This window comes from Talpa occidentalis, unplaced genomic scaffold (assembly GCF_014898055.3).
Source record: "Talpa occidentalis isolate TD23 unplaced genomic scaffold, MPIMG_talOcc4v2.1 talOcc4.11, whole genome shotgun sequence".
Taxonomy (NCBI): domain Eukaryota; kingdom Metazoa; phylum Chordata; class Mammalia; order Eulipotyphla; family Talpidae; genus Talpa; species Talpa occidentalis.
Window position 1 is genome coordinate 11,785,227 of NW_023601104.1, and position 20,392 is coordinate 11,805,618.

At 37.7% G+C, this 20,392-nt stretch overlaps 1 protein-coding gene across 3 annotated transcripts in view; it reads right to left on the bottom strand.

Moving 5' to 3' along the window:
• The window catches only part of TMEM87A (transmembrane protein 87A), a 35,902-nt gene that overhangs the window by 4,076 nt on the left and 11,434 nt on the right, over positions 1-20,392 (bottom strand). The window contains exons 7-16 of one of the 3 annotated variants that reach the window (XM_054700867.1): positions 16,315-16,432; positions 12,298-12,359; positions 11,142-11,325; positions 9,760-9,859; positions 8,618-8,711; positions 7,171-7,246; positions 5,335-5,439; positions 4,308-4,366; positions 3,501-3,604; positions 383-456 (exon numbers count right to left, since the gene is read on the bottom strand). In XM_054700867.1, coding sequence (XP_054556842.1) covers positions 383-456; positions 3,501-3,604; positions 4,308-4,366; positions 5,335-5,439; positions 7,171-7,246; positions 8,618-8,711; positions 9,760-9,859; positions 11,142-11,325; positions 12,298-12,359; positions 16,315-16,432 — 976 coding nt within the window. Of the gene's footprint in view, positions 1-382; positions 457-3,500; positions 3,605-4,307; positions 4,367-5,334; positions 5,440-7,170; positions 7,247-7,800; positions 7,877-8,617; positions 8,712-9,759; positions 9,860-11,141; positions 11,326-12,297; positions 12,360-16,314; positions 16,433-20,392 lie in introns of all 3 variants that reach the window. The other 2 variants (XM_054700860.1, XM_054700877.1) reach the window with 2 other exon arrangements.

Genomic DNA, 20,392 nt, shown 5'->3' on the forward strand with positions numbered 1-20,392 from the left:
GTACTTATATCAAAGTATTCTGATTTTAGTATTGTAAATATTACCCTTGTTTTACTCTATTTCTGAAAACCAGGAATGAATATTTAAAACACAAATAAGGGGCCTCCCCTAGTGGCGCAGGCCAGTCTCTGCAGCACGAGTTCAATCCCCGGCCAGGGAGCAACCCACATGGCGCAGCAGACCTCTCCTGTCTTGCCCACTGCTCCCCTCAGCAGTGTATATCAGTAGTAGATGATCTACCTATTCTGCTCCCCACTCTGTCTCTCGTGAATCCTCTCACCCCCCACACCTCTGGCCTATACCTCTGGCTCTTGTGTGCTTAAATAAATAAATCTTTGAAAAAAAAAAAAACCCACAAATAAAAGGTAACTTTTATCACTACCAAAGCTTTCTTTAAGCATCGGTTCCTTCTGCTCATCCTCCTCCTCTTCCTCAGACAATGGTGAAAAGGCAAACCTGACAGAACAAAGTAGAACAGAAAGGCATAAAATCAGAAAACCATGAGAACTGCTCTCTGGATTTTACAGAACTAATTGTTGAACCTGCAATTATTTATAAAATCTTAGTTAATAATAAAATGATTCTTTCCCTGCTCTCACTTGCCTATATTAACAAGGAAGAACTGGCAGTTGTAATTTAAGACTCAGCCACATACAACCTTAGAGATGTTACTTATTCTCGCTGTGACGTTTCCTCACCTACAAATTGGCATAACAGAACATTAGTATAGATGTGTTTTGTGAAAAGTCATTTCAAATAAAGAGCTTAGAATAATACATAATACAGTAAGCACACAGTGCTCACTTACAAGCATGTGCACCACACAGGTAAGCAGATTATCATGTGACTTAAAACCTCAGCCCTCAAACTGGTAGTTAAGAAAGGATGTCCTGCAGCAGCCTCCTGCTCACCTGTCCCTTGCAGGTGTGTCTCCTCACCACCTTTCTCCCTTTGCAAAGCAGCAGAGGCAGCTCTCCTCTCAAGGCTGCCTGCCTGTGAGGTCTCTCTTTTAATAAACCTGTCCCTTTCAGGGGCAGCTCCTACTGCCCGCTTGTGTCTGAGCAAGTGTCCTTTACTTTCCTTGCCTTTTCATAATAAACCTGCCCTTCTGAATATTAAAAAAAAAAAAAAAAAAAAAAAGGCAAAAAGAAATGTCTTGATTGTTGGGAGCCTGCTGCCCGAAAGGGAGCTGGAGTTTTTGGAGAGTACCTGTGTACTCTGCATACGGAGTTCCAGGACGTTAGAAGTTTTTTTTGCAGAACTTCTTCCCAGAACTGACTCCTGTTCTCTGAGAATGTGCCGGCTTGTGAGCATGTTCCCTACTAAGCAGGAAAACTTGTTTTCAGCAGTAATTACTAATCTGTATAAGCAAAAACACAATTGCGTGCTATTTTCTTGTTCCTTTGTTCATATCTGTAATAAAAGCTTGGGCTGGGAGAGTGAAAGGCAGAGCTGCTCTCGATGGCTCTCCCCAGCCTCCCCCCATTGCAAATTCATTTAGACTCCGAGTCTTCATTAATGGCAGAGAACTTCATCGGCTGTCCTGTCAGGGGCACCTGATCTTCTGAGTTGTAGTTCACTTAAAATCTCAGTTTCCCAGTGAAGAGCTGAGAAGATGAAGGTATTGGATACAACTCAGGTATCTTTCCTTTACTTCTAATAGATTCAAAAAAGCAACTGCTCAACAGTTAATCCCTAGAACACTTTCATTTTGAACTCGATCCGTATTTTCCATTTTCCTGTTCCCTATTATTTTCTTTCATTTTTTTAAATAACCAGAAGGCTATTTAAAAGACAAAGTCTTTATAAACCAGGAAAAATACAGAACATCTGTAACCTGTTAGAGGGTTAACAAAAATTCACAGTAACTATCAAAGCAAAAGATGATAGCTGCTGGGGCCTCCCTGGTGGCACAGGGGTTAAAGACAGTGCTATCAAGCTATCTCCAGCCACTGCAGCACTAGTTCAATCCCCTGCTGGCCAGGGAGCTACCCACATGGCACAACAGACCTCTCCTGCCTCGCCTGCTGCTCCCTTCAGCAGTGTGTATTTGCCTGCTCTGCTCCTCAGTCTCTTCTGGTGAATCCTCTCACCCCCCGCACCTCTGACTTACACCCCAGTTCTTGTATGCATAAATAAATAAATCTTTTAAAAAAAAAAAAGACAGATGACAGTTGAAAAGCCATTTACTTGAAAGTCAGAATAAGATGAGAAGGCACATTCTCACTGTATTATGCAGGAAGGCCTGACCAACTCATTCTGAATCAAAAATGAGACAGAAGATTATAAGGAAAAAAAGAAATAACACTTATTGATTTAAGTAACAGCAATCTAATGAAGAAAACCTAGGAATTTTCAGAAGATATTGTAGGAGAGTTAATAGATATGATAAAAAATAAAATGTACGCCTGAATGAGCAAAGGAAGACTGTATCTGAACAGAGAGTAAAATATGAAAGGGTATATATCATGTTAGGTTTTTAACACTGGAGTTTCAAAGAGTGGGCATCATGTTTTAAAAGAGGAGAGAGAGAAAGCCAAAAGGGTTAAAGCAAAAATTTTAAAAAGACTGAAGGGAAATTTGTATAAATAAGCAGAGCTAGAAGTGAGCAGCAGATCTACAGACTGATATAAAGGAAGGTCACCAGAATGTCTAGGTTCTTTCTGAACAGTGTGATTTCATATTTCCTCTATTCTCTTTGACATCTTTTCTCGACTTTTTAAACTTTTTTTTTTTTTTTAAAGGAATTCAAATACTAAGTGAAAAGACAAGGTTATTTTCATGGAGTAAAAAGATGTCATTTATTTTTTCTTCCTAAAGCTTTTATTGGTATGTCTCACTATAAAATTAGCTGTTTGGTTATGCCATCTACTCTTTTCCTTCATCAGTGGTATGCTGCATACTATAAGCTCTTACCTATCTAAATGCAAAAGGGAATAGAGGGAGAAGAGAAAATAAAGACAGGCATATTCACAAAATAAAGAAGCCAATTTTTAAGTAAAAATTGCCTATAATTGGACAAAGCAAATTCACATATGGGTTTTTAATTCTGAAGTCAGTCACATAAGCCTTCATTTCCTCTCTATTATTCAAAGTCAGTTGGGCTACTCACTACAGAAATTGTTCTTTCCTTCTGGAAACCAGGCAGTAAGACCCTCATTACAAGTGTCATAACCTTCCTCCTTTATTAACCCATATAAATATTTATATTATCAGATGTCAGAACTAAAAGGGGCATCCTACCAAATGGCTCAATTCCCCCTCAACATATGTAGAGGAAACCAAGGCTCAGAGAGGTGGGGGCTCAGAGGGGGTGGGGGGGAGGATGCCAAAAATCATAATGCAAATTAATAGAAGAGTGGAGCTATAGGAACCCAATTCTCCTGCTTGCAGACCCAGGGAGTGTTCCTTCCACTATCTGAAAGAACCCTCCACTGTCACCCACTGAACCAACCAGAAGTATGACAAGGCCATTCAATGTAAATAAAGTGTTTAAGAACCTCTGGTTGTTTGCAGATGGTCTCCAGAGAACCATGATGACAAAGAGGATCATGGAGAAGAGCAACCTCCAGATGGCGTCGTCCACCCACAGCTCCCGCCAATCCTAGCAAAAGGGGGAAAAAGTATATTTATATGCATTATCTTAACCATTTGTTCACATAAAATGCACAGAACATAAAGCTCCTGGCATAGAACAAGAATCATTTACTCATTCAACTTATGTTTACTAACAACCTACTATGTGCTAGTAGGCACTATGCTAAGGGCTGAGGATACAAATTGAAGGAACAGTTTCTTCCCTTGTAGTAGTCACTGTTACACGATAAAGAAAAGGCACCAACTGCATGAAGCACTTGACAATGCTTCATTATAGCTCTGAGAATCTTTAGGGAAGCATTTTTACATACAATAAGAAAAAGTAACTTTAGGTTGTTAAAAGAGCATTAGCCATCTCTCCAAAGAAATTCTATTGGCCAGTCTTTGGGCTCTGCTCCTAGGAGTTCGCTTCTATTCAGTTAGTATCCACACATACTTAATGATTAGAACTCTGGATTTCTTATTCAAGAATTTTCAGTTAAGGCAAGATGGGGTTTTGACAGCTTGTAGTTAGAAAATTCTCTCCCACTACTGGGATAGTCAGATCCTTCTCCCCCACAAAACAGAACAAAACTCGCCCTATCATACCAAGCACTTTGTTAATATGGAACACTGAGGAGGAGGCCAACATTCTGATCTTCAAGGGGGAGACCATTAATTGTGTTTAAGATAGTTCACTGTGTTCAAAAATGCATGTGATTATAACTCACCGACTGACAAGTTACTATCCTGAACTTCATGGTTGTCCAGATGATAAACACAATAGATGCTAACAAGAAATGGAAAAGCTGATGTTGGTTTACATCCCCATGATGTTAGTTTACATCCCCAGTTACATTCTCCAGTTCTGGTGAAGTAGAAGCCCACACAGGCCTAACCCTCAACACATGACAATCATTTCCCAGTAGTTATTTTAACAAATTTATTCAATAAAAATTTACTTAACAATTTACAGTAAGCAAAGTCCATGGTAAGTACTCTTGTCAAGTCTGTATTTATGGTTTTATTTAACATCTGGCTACTTCAGTAACCCTCAGAAAAGAAGGTGCTAGAAATATGGCTTTTTCTAGTATTATCAACAATATAGTTTTTCCCTTCCTTTATCCTGAGTATAGTAATACTAATTTTTTTTTTGGGGGGGGAAGGGCCTGCTCAGATGAGAAAAAAGGATGATAAAATGACTGAAACACAAAGAGAGACATTGGTTCCAATCACAGGCCAGACCTATTATCCGTTACAAGGGCCAAAGATGCAGGTAAGCTAACCTAGCTTGCTAGCTTGCTAAGGTTTACCTAATGGCTATATTTCAGACATGCTTAGTGACATATGTAAAAACAATCTAACAGCAAGGTATTTTGATCTAAATTTTTATAATTACTTAAACTAAATATACAAGTATTAATGCCTTCTAAAATTAGGAATCTAAATGCTATATGGGCACTCTAACTTGCCTCAAGGAAAAAAATGCCACAACAAAGGAATGGAGACAAGAAATACTGAGTTGAAATTATATGTAGCTGACTTTCAGTTATTATGCATAAAATAAGTGGTTCTCCATTATTTTCTTGAGCCACAGATTCCCTCGGAGAATTTGACAAAAGCTAAAGACCCCTTCCCAAAGAGAAATGCACAAAATTTTTCTATCTAATTTTAAAGAGTTCACCTATGGCATATCAGATTATATATCTGTTCTAGAAGGACTGCATTTAAACAGCAGGAAGAAATTCCCCGACTTACCTGCCACTGCCAAGATAAGTGTGTTGGTGAAATGTCGGTACAAAGAGAGTTTTACAATGTTTCTCCGAAGTTTTAATAGCTTCATTGTTTGAGTCAGGCTGATAAATATGTGTTTGCAAGTCAAGGAAATCAACATTCAGAAAAAAAACCCAAGTAGTAAATTAACGCTCAGTTTTCTCTGAGTGTGATCTGGGGTCATACTGATAGAGCCACAGATCCCAGAAGCCTTACCGTTCTTTTATTTCCAATCTCACAAATACCGCAATCCTCCCAATGATTAATAAGAAAGTCTTCTCTTTCAATGAGACATTGAAGAGAAGACAGAACCAGGATAAAGCAAGAATATAAAAAATGGGAAAAACACAAAAAAAAGAGTGAAAATATCAAAGAGAAATGAAGACAGCAAGAAGCTTTATAGAGAATGAAGATGACAAAAGTAATGACAAAATGAAGAAAAGGAAATGAAAATGAGTAACAGGCAGGGGAACAAGAGCCAGCATCATCATCTCTTTTTCTTTAAGGTAGGTGGCTCTGTTCTCACTGACCCAGCTAATTCAGTCTAAGGTCATAAATACACTCAGGCCTGCAACTTTCCTTAAGTTCTACACTCAGTGCACTCGTGCCATGTTATGGTATCCACCAAGATAGCTGCCTGAGCTCCCCCGAATTAAAAGGCCATAATCATGAATTACAATTGGCTGAGAATCCCAAGCAGTTAGGCTCTCAAAACAGTGATTCTCCATTGGCAGAACATTATTCCCTAGTAGAAATTACCATAGGCAGACAGAAGGGGAACTCATGTCTACTAAAGATGGTCTCTGCTCTCATATCCAACTTTCAGGATGAGCTGATTTGCAGATAATTAAGGTGGATCTCGGTCTACCCTTTGACAGAGCTTAGTTACTAGCTAGTCACTTGGTTATTGTCCTGTGTGGTCCAGTCTCCCCTTCTTTTCTATTCCTCCCAACATTCAGAGAGTCACAAAAGTGCATTTGAAAGATACTAACCTAGTATCTTTTGGTCATTTGGACTCAGGACACTGCAAACATTTTTGCTATGTGTCAATCAACTCAAATTCACAAAATTATAGTTTTGTTCATATTCCACTTTTTATAAGAACCCCACAATCAAAACAGTAATTTGCATATTTGCATTGTACATAGGACCAGATATACAAAAACCAAAACAAATTCAAAATAACATCCTAAAGGTCCAAAACGTGAATCCTTCATCCAACAGGTCAAGTTCTTAATAAATAAATTTTAATTTTAAGAAGCAGAAGGAAACAGATTACTGAAATAGAAACTTGTTATCGGGTTGACTTTGGCTATAAATGAATCCGTAATTTCAAACAGTGGCAGTCTTCAGACATTTCTAAGTCACCTTTTGAATTAGGATACAAAACATGTAAGGGTTAAAGTCTACTAAACCTACATAGAATTTTAAGAACATCAACCAAGTTTTTCTATAGTTCCTGAAGCCACATTTAAGAATCAAAGTCTTTTCATAATTTTCAAAGTATTTAATAATTGCTGGTGCCTGAAAGGGACAGCAGAATCAGAGTAGTCAGTGATTCTAATACTAAGCAGGATGCACAATTAAGTCCAAAATCAAGGTGGAATGGTCATTAAAAAAAGCGAGAGGCTTTTCTCTTGTGCTCAATCCATAATCACCAACTTCAGATGTCTGTCTGAGCCCCGGTTGGACTATAAATACCCTATCCCCCAGACTAAAGAGTAATCAACAAAACTGGTAAAAATCCATTGCAGATAGATCAATGGACACCCATGTCCAAGGGGAGAAAATGAACCGCCATCAAAGAAACCAATGAGAAGGATATCCACCAGCACAGGGCAGTGTCTAGGAAAGCCAGGGGGATAAAGGCCAAGGAAGCAAGATCAGTCTGGGCCTGCTGACAAAGAAAAAGAGGTAGTAAAAAAGAGATGTCTAGAGAAGCACAGAGAAGAAACCACCACAGGATTCTGCATTTTTATAATCATCTGGAATGGTTTTGTATTTGAATTGATAGAAAATAAAAATGAGTAATGCTTGAAACCAATATTATTCTTCCCCTCTGACAAACCATCACATAGAATATACAGCTGTAAGCATTTCATACAAACTGTAGATTACAATCTCAATATAATAAAACATGCTGGTAACAAATAAGAGGTGACCACCAGGATTACAGAGCAAAGATCCATGGTAAGAAGTGACCACATCAAAAAAATCATGGTATAATAAGCCCCATCCCATCCCAACATTTCCTATCGTTGTGATTTTTCACTACAAGTCTATAAAGACCCTCTCACTCTAAAATAAAATGTAAGGCAGGAATCTATCTTCAAAACTATGAGCTTCAAAACTTTCGCAAGTTTACACACACACACACACACACACACACACACACACACACACGTTATTTATAAAGCCTAATTCCCCAATTAGCAGGATATTATTCAAAGGATATCCATAAAATAATACAGGCATCAATTGCTGAGAGGGCCAGGTTTACTATCAGAGTCAAGGGATAAGAAAAATACTATAGCAGCAGAAGAAAGAATTGACAGAGGGTTAAAGTTGCTAAAAGTCTAAGAAAATTACATAATGAATACAGTGTGGCTTAGAAAAACAAATTTGTATCAGTAAACGGTTTTACTTAAAGGACAGCTTACTGCAAAATTTACTGAACCAAATTTTCCTGAGGGCAAAGTTAAGTTTAAACCATTTACCACTTTGAAGCCAACAGGTTATTGTAGAGAGTAATTTTTTAAAAAATAATTACTGGAATAACCTAGGGAAGCCCATTTCACATTAACATAAATTTATCACTTACATCTCCATGCTTTCATTTCCTTCCCTGGCAATCATATAATTCTCAAAAATGATGTGATACTTAATCAGCTGTATTTTATGAAAGTCTTTGAAAGTCAAGTGCCTGTAAACTACTGTCACTTGAAAACAAAAATCAGACTAACCAGTAAGTGCATGATCACAATGTCTGCAACTACAAGAATGAGAGCCCACAGTCCAAGAGGCAGAACGAAATAAAAATCAACTTGGGGACAGGTGGGAAAGAATTCATTTCTAGTCACACATTAAATTTATAAAGCTCTGATAGAGTGAAAAGAAAAATGAAACAAATACATTTTGAAAATCAGAATCCAGAGGTGACTTAGAGAAAACAGTAAAGAAGCCCACAGATAGTTCAAATTGACCCTCTCATGACAAAAAAACAGTATATCTGAACTGACCACAAAAACTAAGATTAGGTAATACTCACCCCAGTAACTCTGAGGACCCCTTCCATACCAGAGAACAAAAGATAAAGGGCGCCTGCCACCACAACCTTGTGAAGAGTGACGCCAAGGCGAGGCCTAAAGCAGCAGCAAAGCAACAGTTTGAGTACAAAAGCGACAAACTCTAGAGAACCCAGGTAAAAGGAACTTGTGTTAACTTTTCAGGCCAACAACCTGACAGATAAACAAGACATACCTGATTCACCTGACAATAAAAGATGCTTAGAGCTCCCTGACCTCCTGGGGATCTTAGCTTAAATGTCACTAAGTGAAGACTTTCTTAACCACTCTATATACCATTACAAACTTCACCTCCTGCCTAGCATTCTCTATACCCTTTCCCAGCTTTCTCTGTTCCGTAGTACTTATCACTGACAGATTAACATTTTACTCACTTATTTTTCTGTTTCCTCCCTCCACAAATGTAAACTCCAAGTGTATTGTCTACTTCCTGTATCCCCAGGAAGCAGAACAATGCCTCATATATAAAACATACTCAAAATTTTTGTGACTAAAACATAATTTTTAGACTATTACAGCAAGATTGTTTGCCCTATTAAAAATTCTGTTTTGTGGGCCTCCCTGGTGGCGCAGCGGGTTGAGCACAGAGCTATGAAGCTGTCTGCAGCCTCTGCAGCGCAGGTTCGATTCCCAGCCAGCCAGGGAGCTACCCACCTGGCACAGCAGACCTCTCCTGCCTCGCCCGCTACTCCCCTCGGCAGTGTATTTCAGTCAGTCTGCCTGTTCTGCTCCCCACTCTGTCTTTGGTGAATCCTCTCACCCTCCCACGCCTCTGGCCTGTACCCCAATTCTTGTATAAGTAAAAAAAAAAAAAAAACCTGATTTGCAAAAATACTTTGGAAGAGTTAAGTCCCTATAAATTCAATCTAAAAGTTTGGTGTTTCAACATCATTCACCACATTTTCAGACGCGTCTTGAGTTCTAAGTAGTGAAATGAAACACTAACATTATCCAACTTTTACAAATCTACAAAATTTCAGATACCTTTTATTTCAGAAATCACTCTTATATCAACTGTTTCCAAACTACTACACTGGGAACCTGCAAAACTGTTAATTTAATCAGCATTTTAAAGCACTCTCCGACACAGAAAGTTAATACTTACTTGACTATGCCATATCCCAGACTGACTATGATGACCAATGTTCGAGCCAATGAGCGTTTAACTGCTGAGAGCAGCTCTGCCAGGATGAGGGCTCCTTGGACTATTAGAAATAAGAAAGGGGGAAAGGGTGCTGTAATCTAGGTTTGGGAAAAGGCATGCCTCTAGAACCAGAATGTAGACTAACATGCTTCAGCGCAAACACTGATACTAATCTTACTAAACGAGAATAGCTCTTCTGCAATTCTGTAAGCACACAAGATGCTATCACTTATGACCTTACTCATTTGTACAGCAATCTGAGTGTAATCAATTACCTTTTCTTGTCACCTTCCACACGTCCCTAAAACCACAGCAGAATACCTCACCCTACACCGATAGTTATAGCATCTAGGGGATTTTTTTCTCTACTTTTTTTAAAATAGCGAAATATAGTTATACATAGAAAAACACAATACACACACACAGTTTTCAACTTATATGCACATCTACTTTTTTCAAGTCCTTTCAAAGACGAAAGTTCTTATTAGTATAGCTTATAATAGTTAATAATAATTCAATGGCCTGAGGAGAGAGAACTGTAGCTATGATAAAAAAACTTCTGTACAAAGCAGTTACTGTCATTATCTAGTTGCCTTTCTAAACTATAAGCACCCTTTTATTTTACCAATTCTTAAATGCAAACCCCCAACATTTTTAACATCCTTAAAATCAAGTGTCTATTGCAATGCTATCTTACAACTAAATAGGCAGTATTTACTTTCTTATATGTAGATTAATAGTGATGCCTTATATGTAGGTTAATAATGATACCTTAAAAATCAATGACAGTTTAGATTCAGTAACTGTTATAATCTTCCTCAAACAGTCACTACTGTTATATATTCTTTTTTTTAAGATTTATTTTACTTATTTACGCATACAAGAGCTGGGGTGTAGGCTAGAGGTGTGGGGAAGTGGGTGAGAGGATTCACCAGAGACAGAGTGGGGAGCAGAGCAGGGCAGATCTACAAAAATATACTGCTAAGGAGCAGAGGGTGAGAGAAGAGAGGTCTGCTGTGCCATGTGGGTCAGCTCCCTAGTCAGGATCGAACTCATGTTGCAGTGGCTGCTGCTAACTTCAGAGTGCTGAGACTTAACCCCTTGTGCCACGAGGAAAGCCCTGTATATTCTACTTTGTGAATATATTTCAGTAAAATTACTCTTAAATCACTAATCCCCTAGTTATAAGAATAAAAATGTAAGTCACAACCACAGTGACTGCTTTAGAAACTACTATAATTAACTGAAAAGTTAAATCTACTCAGTGACTGCTGACCTTAGGAAAATCGCCACATACACCTACCAGTCACTCAGACACTGGCAAATATTTTTTGGTTACGTACCAGATTCTCCTTTGTATCGAATATTCTGAAATTCTGCATAGAAGACAGCTTTTTCAAGCATCCCCAGGAAAATGACAGCACCGATCCAAAACTGAATTCTCAGGAGATCTCTCCAGTAGCAGGCAGACCATGCCAGCCACAGAACACCAAACAGGACATATACAATACACATAACCATGAAAAACTGTCATCCAAATGGAAAAGAGATGAAAAGGAGGATTAGGGGTCAAGAGACAATTTAGAATCAGTACATAGCCTTAACTACAAAAAAATAACATTATACCCCCATTTTAAAAATAATTTTTCTATTTCTTTGGAATTCAATACTAACATCAAAAATTATCTCCTCTAAAGCAGAGGAGACTGAGGACTTGTCATCAAGAGTAACTGTTATCCTGTATCAAAAGTTTTTTAAGCTCACATAAAAATATTATAAAAAGACAATACTATAGAGGAAAAAAAGCATGCCAGGGTTAGTATATATCTGAAGGGAATGAAATAATGACAAAGTGGGAAAACTAAAAAAAGAGAAATGAAGAAGGAAAAAAAAGATCACAAAGGAAACTTGAAAATACATAAAGGAAATTCCCAGAAAGAAACTCACACACACTGAGAAGAAAGAAGTTTTGTCATTTAGTTACTTATAGTCAGAAACTCTAAGGTTTTAAGAAGTGCCCCTCTTTGGATCCTAGAGAGAATGTGAGATGTGAAATGACCTTTGAGGTACTTTCTAACTCTAAAATCCAGGAGTCATTGATCTCTTCATTTTACAAATCAGAAAATGAGGCACAGAGGGGTTTGCTGACACTCCCAAGGTCACGTTCTGCTAGGAAGTACAGATCTACAAACAGTATTTTCTGGACTACACAGAAACAATTCTTTAAAAAAAGAGTATTATCACAACACATAGGCAATCTTTTAAGTTAAACTGATCTAATGTTGAGGTTAAAGAATATGATTTCCAAAATCAACAAACAACTATAAACCAGAGACACACTCTGGGGGAGGGGTGGGGGTGAGGGTGAGGGAGGAAAGATTAGGGTCAAAATAAGAGGGGTGGGTACTGTATGGGAAATATAACCAAGATGAAAATGCATACATTGTGTAAAAATGAAAAATGATGTAAAAAATATTAAAAAAATATGATTTCACTTACAATCATCAATGGATACTCTTCAAGCGTGAGGTATTCATAGGGACCCTTTACTTCAACAGTCACTGAGAAAACACAGTCCTCAGAATTAATGTAAGGATGCAGAAATTAACTAAAACATTGTCTAATATTTGCTTGATGAAATAAATGAAAAGTTCATTGGTCACAATCCTTACATTCGCAGAACACTCAGAAAGTAAAGAGTTCTCATAGTTCATACTATACCCCACATAGGCCATCACACGTAACTCTGCTCGAGTCAGTATATGAAGTGGAAAGGCCCTTTGTTCCCAAGCTCACAACCTTTAAGAACTAGACACTCAGTTTCAGGATGCCCAACTGAAACTATGCACCATCTCTTCCAAATTCCAAACACATTTCATATCTACTTATCCTAACAACACATCACTTTGAGAAGTATAGAACTTCATTCTGCCACCCTTCTGTCTTCCATCGCTCCTTACCTATATTTTCCTAATATTATTATTTTACCTACTTCCGTTTTATGTCTTTGCTATACAAATGTATTATTTTCAATAAGTGCTTAATAACACAAAGTATTTAGTGAAGCACAGCAAGGGACAGTAACAACAATCTGAAAGACTGATTTCCATACTAAAGCAAACCTATGACTATTTTTAAATTATAACTGATAAAACTATTTGGGTAAATTCTAGCTATGATTAATAAAAAACTGATTTATCTGAAAAGTAATAGTTCCAGAAACAAACTAAAAACTGCCTATTCAACAAAAATTTCCTATTGATTACATGCGATAAAAAGGGCACACTATTATGGAAAGTAAATAAGGTCCAATATTTATATGAACAAAAGTTAACATCCCAAAATAGCAGCCATGAAAATTTCATAGCAAAACTTCTTAATTTAATTAAAGACCATATAAAGTAAGCAGTAAATATTTGTCACATTTTTTGCTAATTCTATGCTAGGGGTCAGTAAAATATAGCACATGAACCAAATTCGGTCATCTACTTTTTATAAATAAAAGTCTTATTGGAAAGCAGCCACATCCACTCACTTACACATTGCCTTTGGTTGCATTTGTACCACAATGGCAGAGCTAGGAATTTGTTGGTATAGAGAACTATCTGCCCCTTTAAGAAAAAGTTTGTTGACCCCTGCTCTATAGTAACATATAATGTACATTCACTGAACACTTTCTATGTGACAGGCACTATGGAAAACATGTGCTAGAAAGATGAGTAAGATGTTTTATGCCATCTAGAAGGGAAAGGGAGTTGAAAAGCAACAGAGAGACTACTGTACCTGTGAGCTAGATCCAAACAAGTATGTGCATTTTCTAGGACAAAGGAAAAGGCTATCTGGACAGAGGATATAACATGAACAAAGACAGTATGAAAATGCATGATAAATTTAAAGAACATGTTAGTCTGGGACTTCACATAGGTACCATATAGCCACATTTTCACACAAGGCAATGAAGGGCTAGCTGGTAAGTTGTAGAATTTTCTTTAATAAGTCTTACTCCAGAATGTGGATATTTTACAGGCAATCAGGAGACAGCCAAGGTTTTAATGAAGGGAAAAAGATAAAAACTGTTTTAGAATGAGAGTTCTAAGACTTTCACATGGTATAGTTGAGCCCATGCTTTGACGTGCCCTCTTTTTAGCTCTAAACAGCAGATGGATAAAATATAAAGAGAAGCAAAGAGGATATAAAGCTCAAAAACATGTTTAACATCTCCAAATATCAACACTGAATAGAAACTTAGAACAGTGCATGAGGCTGAATACATGGTAATACTGGAGAGCTCTAAAGCAGGCTACAGTAGTTGGAAGAGCAGGAGGTCCAGAGCCAGATTTGATGCACAAAGAAGATGGACTAGAATAGAGCAGGGATGCTCCTCCAACCTCTTTAAATAAAGAAGATGAAAATTAATGTTGGCAACTGCTCCCTGAAATCATTACTCATTAGAACATGGGCCTAAAGACACAGGGGATATACATATGTCTTAAGTCCACGAACTGTGCCAGGCCACCCACTGGTTGCCTATATCTGCTGTAGCCCATATTACTATGCGTTAGGAATGAACCATTCAACCCAATAATTCATAAAAATGAAAGTGTAAAATCAAGTCAAATGAAAGAAATAGAGGTAAATGTAGAAACTCGTTAACAAAGAAATAATTGGAAAAAATAAAGTCAAAAGCAGATTCATTGGGATAAAAATTGAAGTTCTATAAAGATTTAAGAGGTTAAAAATAGGAGAGGACAGTTAGCACAATAGACTTTGTGGCAGACTATGGGTGACTGGTGGTGGGTACACTATGGTGGCAATACCTGAGGGGGCGAGCCTATACTTCCAAAATACCAAAAGGAATGTAATGCACTGTTACTTCAATTTTAAAAAAACAACACATTTTTTAAAAAAAGAAGTTAAAAATTAAGACACAAAGCAATACTGAGAATAAAAAGGGCTATAAATATTTTCTGATGAAGAAATATCAATAACTTCATGCTAATACATTTGAAATCTTGAATGAAATGGGCAATCTTCCCCTCCCCCCCAAAAAAAACCACAAAACCCTGACGCAAGGAAAAGCAGAAAAACTAAAGTTAACATTTATTAAAGAAAATGAATCAGTTGTTTAAGTCTGGGAGGTGGAGCGGGAAGAGCAGAGAGACAGTAGGCTGAAACACCATCATAGTGAGGTCTACCATTCAAGGAATGGGTAATCCTATCCTTACAAAAACCACTCTGCAGATATAAAAAATAGGGGACTTTCCTCAGTTCACTGTATGAGCCTAGCACAAGCTAGATGTCAACCAGTAAAAGACAGTATGATAAAATAAAATTATAGACCAATCTTACTCTGAACATAGACAAAAAACTAAATAAAATTCTAGAAAATGGAATCCAGCAGTGTGTGTGCCAAGACAAGTAGTGCTATTGCAGAAATTCAAAAATGAGTTAACACTAGAAAAGCAGTTAATATAACTCATCAATTAACAAATGAGGAAATCTATGATTATTTTAATCACTAAAAGCAAAGTATTTGACAAAATTGAGCATCATTCTTAATACCAAAAAAACTCAGTAAATTAGCAATAGAAAGGAATATCCTTTTTTTTTAAGATTTATTTATTTATGCATACAAGAACTGGAGTACAGGCCAGAGGTACGGGAGGGTGAGAGGATTCACCAGAGACAGAGTGGGGAACAGAACAGCCAGACTTAGTGAAAACACTGCTGAGGGGAGCAGCAGGCAAGTCAAGAGAGGTCTGCGTGCCATGTGGGTAGCTCCCTGGTTGGCCGTGGATGGAACTCGTGCTGCAGAGGTTGCAATAGCTTCATAGTGCTGTGCTTAACTCCTTGAGCCACCAGAGATGCCCAGAAAGGAATATCCTTAACCACATAAAGAACATTTTGAAAAACTACCATAAACATTGTAATGTTTAGTGGTGAAATATACCAATATTCCAATAAAGCCAGGAGCAAGTTTCTATTCAATATTCTACTTGAGACAGTAGGGGAGGGAAGAAAACTACAAAGAAAGGGAAGAAACAAAACAAGAAAATAGAGGAAGTAAAAGCCAATTAGTAAGTTATTCCAACATTCCAAGTAAGAGATAATGACCCATAAACTGGGCAGCAAGAGTGAAAAAGAAAACTAAGAAACACTGAGATGTTAAAAAATTACCAGTCGATTAAAAAACTTCCATGTTTCGATTTGGCAGCCAAGTTTTGCTAGAGTTCACAACACTGAAAACATGACACCAGTTTAAAAATTTTTAAGCAGGGGGAGCAAATGAAGGAAAACGAAATCTAGTATCCATAATACATGCTAAGGAAATATGATGTCAGAGACTGTCTGGTACACATTGGTGCAGATAAATGTTAATTTCTCTCAATTTTTTTTCCTTCACTACATTCTTAATGAGTTATTCACTCTTTTAAAACAATTTTAGACTATTCACCACGCAGGACACCACTAGATAACATTAACACAAATGTTAAAAAAGAAATGAAATGAACTTACTGGTAAAAAGATTACTTAGTAAATTTTCTCTTGATGGTTCCTTTGAGGATGAAATGCCAATATGTACAATAAAAATGTATGGTGCATCTTGCCAAGTTTTTAATGGTTCATGCATCACCTAGAGGGGGAAAAAAAGGCATCAAATCTTCAAATTTTAAGTTAAGAAAAACTAGACAAGTTAATATGATTTTTTTTGTTCCAGAATGTGCCCAGAAACATGGTAGAATCCTTCATTTTCATTCATTAGACTATTAGGCACAACTAAACAGTCCTATAGTGTTTACAATAAAGTAAGTTAAATTATAAATTACTAAAATATAAGTCATCCTGTATCTTGTTATACCCAAAAATCGTAACTTAAAAGAAAATTTTACTTATTACAGGAGAACCTCAACTAAAATCACTGCATTAAGTCTGTTTAAGCCATGTTAGGATACTAGATTATATTTTACAGGTATCCTAAACAAACTAAGGCGGTTATTTGAGTTACCTAAAAAAATCCAATTCCTAAATCTAAAAACCTAAATCACCTAAAAAACCAATTCTTGTAATCCCCTTGTTCAAAGCTCTAAGACTTTCCAAGACTTCTACTTACAAAGACATTTATATGAAAAACTTCATCTTGGGCCAGTCTATGTCAGATGCAAGAGTCGCTGTCTCCACCCACTCCTGCTGTCTTCTCCCCCATTCCTTCCATCCCCCCACTCCATCTCCCCATCAACGTCAAAGAAGTAGAGTTAGAGTGCTTGTTTACAGAACCAGTTTCTTAGAAAGAATCTGTTTAAGGCCAGTTGCCATACATTCAATGAACTCAAGACTTTCACAAACACAAGACTAAGACACAAAGACAAAGATAAACTTAGAAAATGGGTGGCTTTTTCCTTGTGTGTGAAAGGAGGTACTGTTTTTGTTTCCTTCTGGTCTTACAAGAAGCTTTTACCCAGAGATCTCTAGGTAAGCATCACTGACCTATAAAGCCCCTCAAAGTAGACAACAGATTTTGCCCATTTTTTCATCTTTCTGTAGAGTTCTGAGTTTTCTCAAAAATGAAAATTGCCCTGCAATGCAAGAAAAGGCTAAACAAGAACTATAAAATTACATTTCATGATACAAGTATCAAACAGACTGAAGGATTCTTCAGCTATACGTTTGGTAGGTTATCTCAGTAATTGAAGAACATTTATGGCATGCTGAATCATATATTGATTTGTCTCTCCCTAATAGGTTCTTTCTGACAAATTAAGGAACAGGTTGTGAGAAAATATTATAGCTACATAGCCATAAATATACCACATGTTGTACTTACTCATAATTAACAGAACTTACTTGTTCATTAACCAATAAAACTTTGGTGTGATACGATGCTGTTATTAATTTTATGTATCTTAAAACTACTTCTTACAAATTTCAAAAGAAACTGAATACTTCTTATATTCCAGGATAAATCAAAGTTTACATTTAAACTTCAGAATATAAATATTTAGCTAGCTAAGTAAAAATAATATTTATATGTTAGGTTCTCTATTAAAACATGTGATATTTATTACAGTCTTAAATGCTCACCAGATACCTGTCACCCTCTCAGTTAGGTACAATTACAGCGCCTTTTTTCTTACTGGGACAATTTCCTATAGCATAAAATTCACAGTCTTACTTTAATGTGAATAATACAATGGCATTTGGTCATTCACAATGTTGAATAAACATCACTCTATCTAGTTTAAAACATTTTTCATCATCTCGAAGCAGACCCCGAACTCATTAAGCAGCAACTACTCCGTTTCACCCTCTCTATTCCCTGCCCCACTTGAAACCACTAACCTTCCTGTCTCTATGAACTTGTCTGTTACAGATATTTTATATAAATTGAATCATTCAATAGGAGGCCTTTTGTGCCTGGCTTCTTTCTCTTAAAATGTTAAACTACATAACATGGATCAGTGCTATCTCCACTTTTATGGCTGAACGCCGTCCCACCATATGGATATGCAGCATGTTGTCTATTCTTACCTGTGTGGGGTCTGCCTGACCTTTGTGAGCCTCTTGATATTTTGGATTTATGATTTTAACAGGCTTGGGGTTTTTTGCTCAATATTTCTTCAAAGATCCTTTCTTTACCTTCCTCTTCTGGTGAGAATCTCATGCTGTATGTGTACGCTGGTTCTTTTAAGTGCCCCACAGGTTTCATTGGCTCTGCTCATTTTTCTTTTTTCTGCTCCTCAGACTTGACAATCTCAATTGACCTGTCTTCAAATTCATTCTTTCTTCTGCCTGAGCAAATCTGCTGTGAACCCCTCTGGCCAATTTTTCATTTTTGCTGTAATTTTTAGCTCCAGAATTTTTATTTGGTTCCTTTTGTATAGTTTTTAATCCCTATTTGGGGAGACTATACTCTTCTGCTTCATTCATGAGGTTTTTATTTTTTTTTTAATTTATTTTTATTTTATTTATGCAAACTAGTACTGGGGTCTAGGCCAGAAGTGCAGTGGTGGTGAGAGGATTCATCAGAGACAGAGTGGGGAGCAGAACAGGCAGATCTACTGAAATACACTGCTGAGGGGAGCACCCATTGAGACAGGAGAGGTCTGATGCGCCATATGGGTCAGCTCCCTGGTCGGAGATAGAACTCCGGCCCCCCATGCCACAGTGGCTGGTGATAGCTTGACAGCACTGAGACTTTAACCCTTGTGCCACCAGGGGGGCCCCTTTCATTTATGAGCTTTTTTAAGACAGCTGATTTAAAAATTCTCCAAGTCTTTAACAGGCTTCCTAAAAGGCATCTTCTTTTTTTCTTTTTAAGATTGATTTATTTATTTATACAAGCATTGGGTAGTCAGAAGCGCGGGAGGGTGAGAGAATCCACCAGAGCCAGAGTGGAGAGCAGAACAGACAGACTGATGAAATACACTGCTGAGGGGAGCAGTGGGCGGCAGGAGAGGTCTGCACGCCATGTGGGGTCCTCGCCCGGTGGCCGGGGATCGAACCGGTGCTGCAGAGGCTGCAGGCAGCTTCGCAGCCCAGTGCTCAATCACCGCACCACCGGGGAGGCCCAAGGCATCTTCTATTAATTTTTTTCCCCTGTGAACAAGACATACTTTCTTCTTTCATAGCATGTCTCAGATTTTTTTTGTTGAAAATCAAACATTCTGCATATTATAATGTGGCAACTTTGAAAACCAGATTCTCCTCCATCACTGGTTTTTGTTGTTGCTGCTTATGTGGGCTGGTGTTTGTTTAGTGGCTTAGGAAAAACCATTTTTACAAAGTCTGTACTGTTGTCCTATGTAGCTACTAGAGTCTGTGTTCCTTTAGCTTACTGGTGAGTTTTGACAAAATTTTTCTTAAACATCTAGAACCAAAAACAAAAAAAGGAAAAGGAAAAGCATACTCTCCTAGTCTTTGCAGATTGGAACAATTCATGGCTTAAGCTACTCCAGTTAAAACCCTTCTTAGGCTTCACTTTTTCGCTTTTGCAGAATCTGAAGTTCAGCCAGAGGTGGAAGCTCGTGATTGTCTAAGGCCTTTCTGAGCATGCTTCCAGTCCCAGTGGAATTCTCAATTCCCCACCATAACCAGGGTCTTTTTTTCTTTTTAAGAAGGCTTTTTTCCCTCCCACATTTCTCTTTCCCCAATCACTTCATTTTAGAATGTACCTATTGCTTGCCCTGGCTCATGTCTTTCTCTATCATGCTGCAGCCAATACTTTTACCTTCAAGTGCTTTCGCCAAACACAACCCAGGAAACCACCCCAGTCCTGGGAATGCTCTGAGTCTGGCAGAACAAAGGCAAGTCCTCGCACAGGTCCTACAAGGAGTCACCAGACAGGTCAAATCACACAACCACAGTTCTCTGAGCACAAGATTCACATTCCCCCTCTTGCACTAGCCCCAGGACTGCAGTGGCTATTCCCCTCACTGCTCTGTCACAGGGGATGACCAGCATCTAACAGGACCAGCGTGCTCGCGTAATGGATTACTGGGGCATTCTTTCACTGTTATTTTAAGTTTTCACTAGATTCCAAAGTTTTATAAAAGCTGAATCTGGCAGTTTTTGCCAACTTAGTAGCTAATTTTGTGGA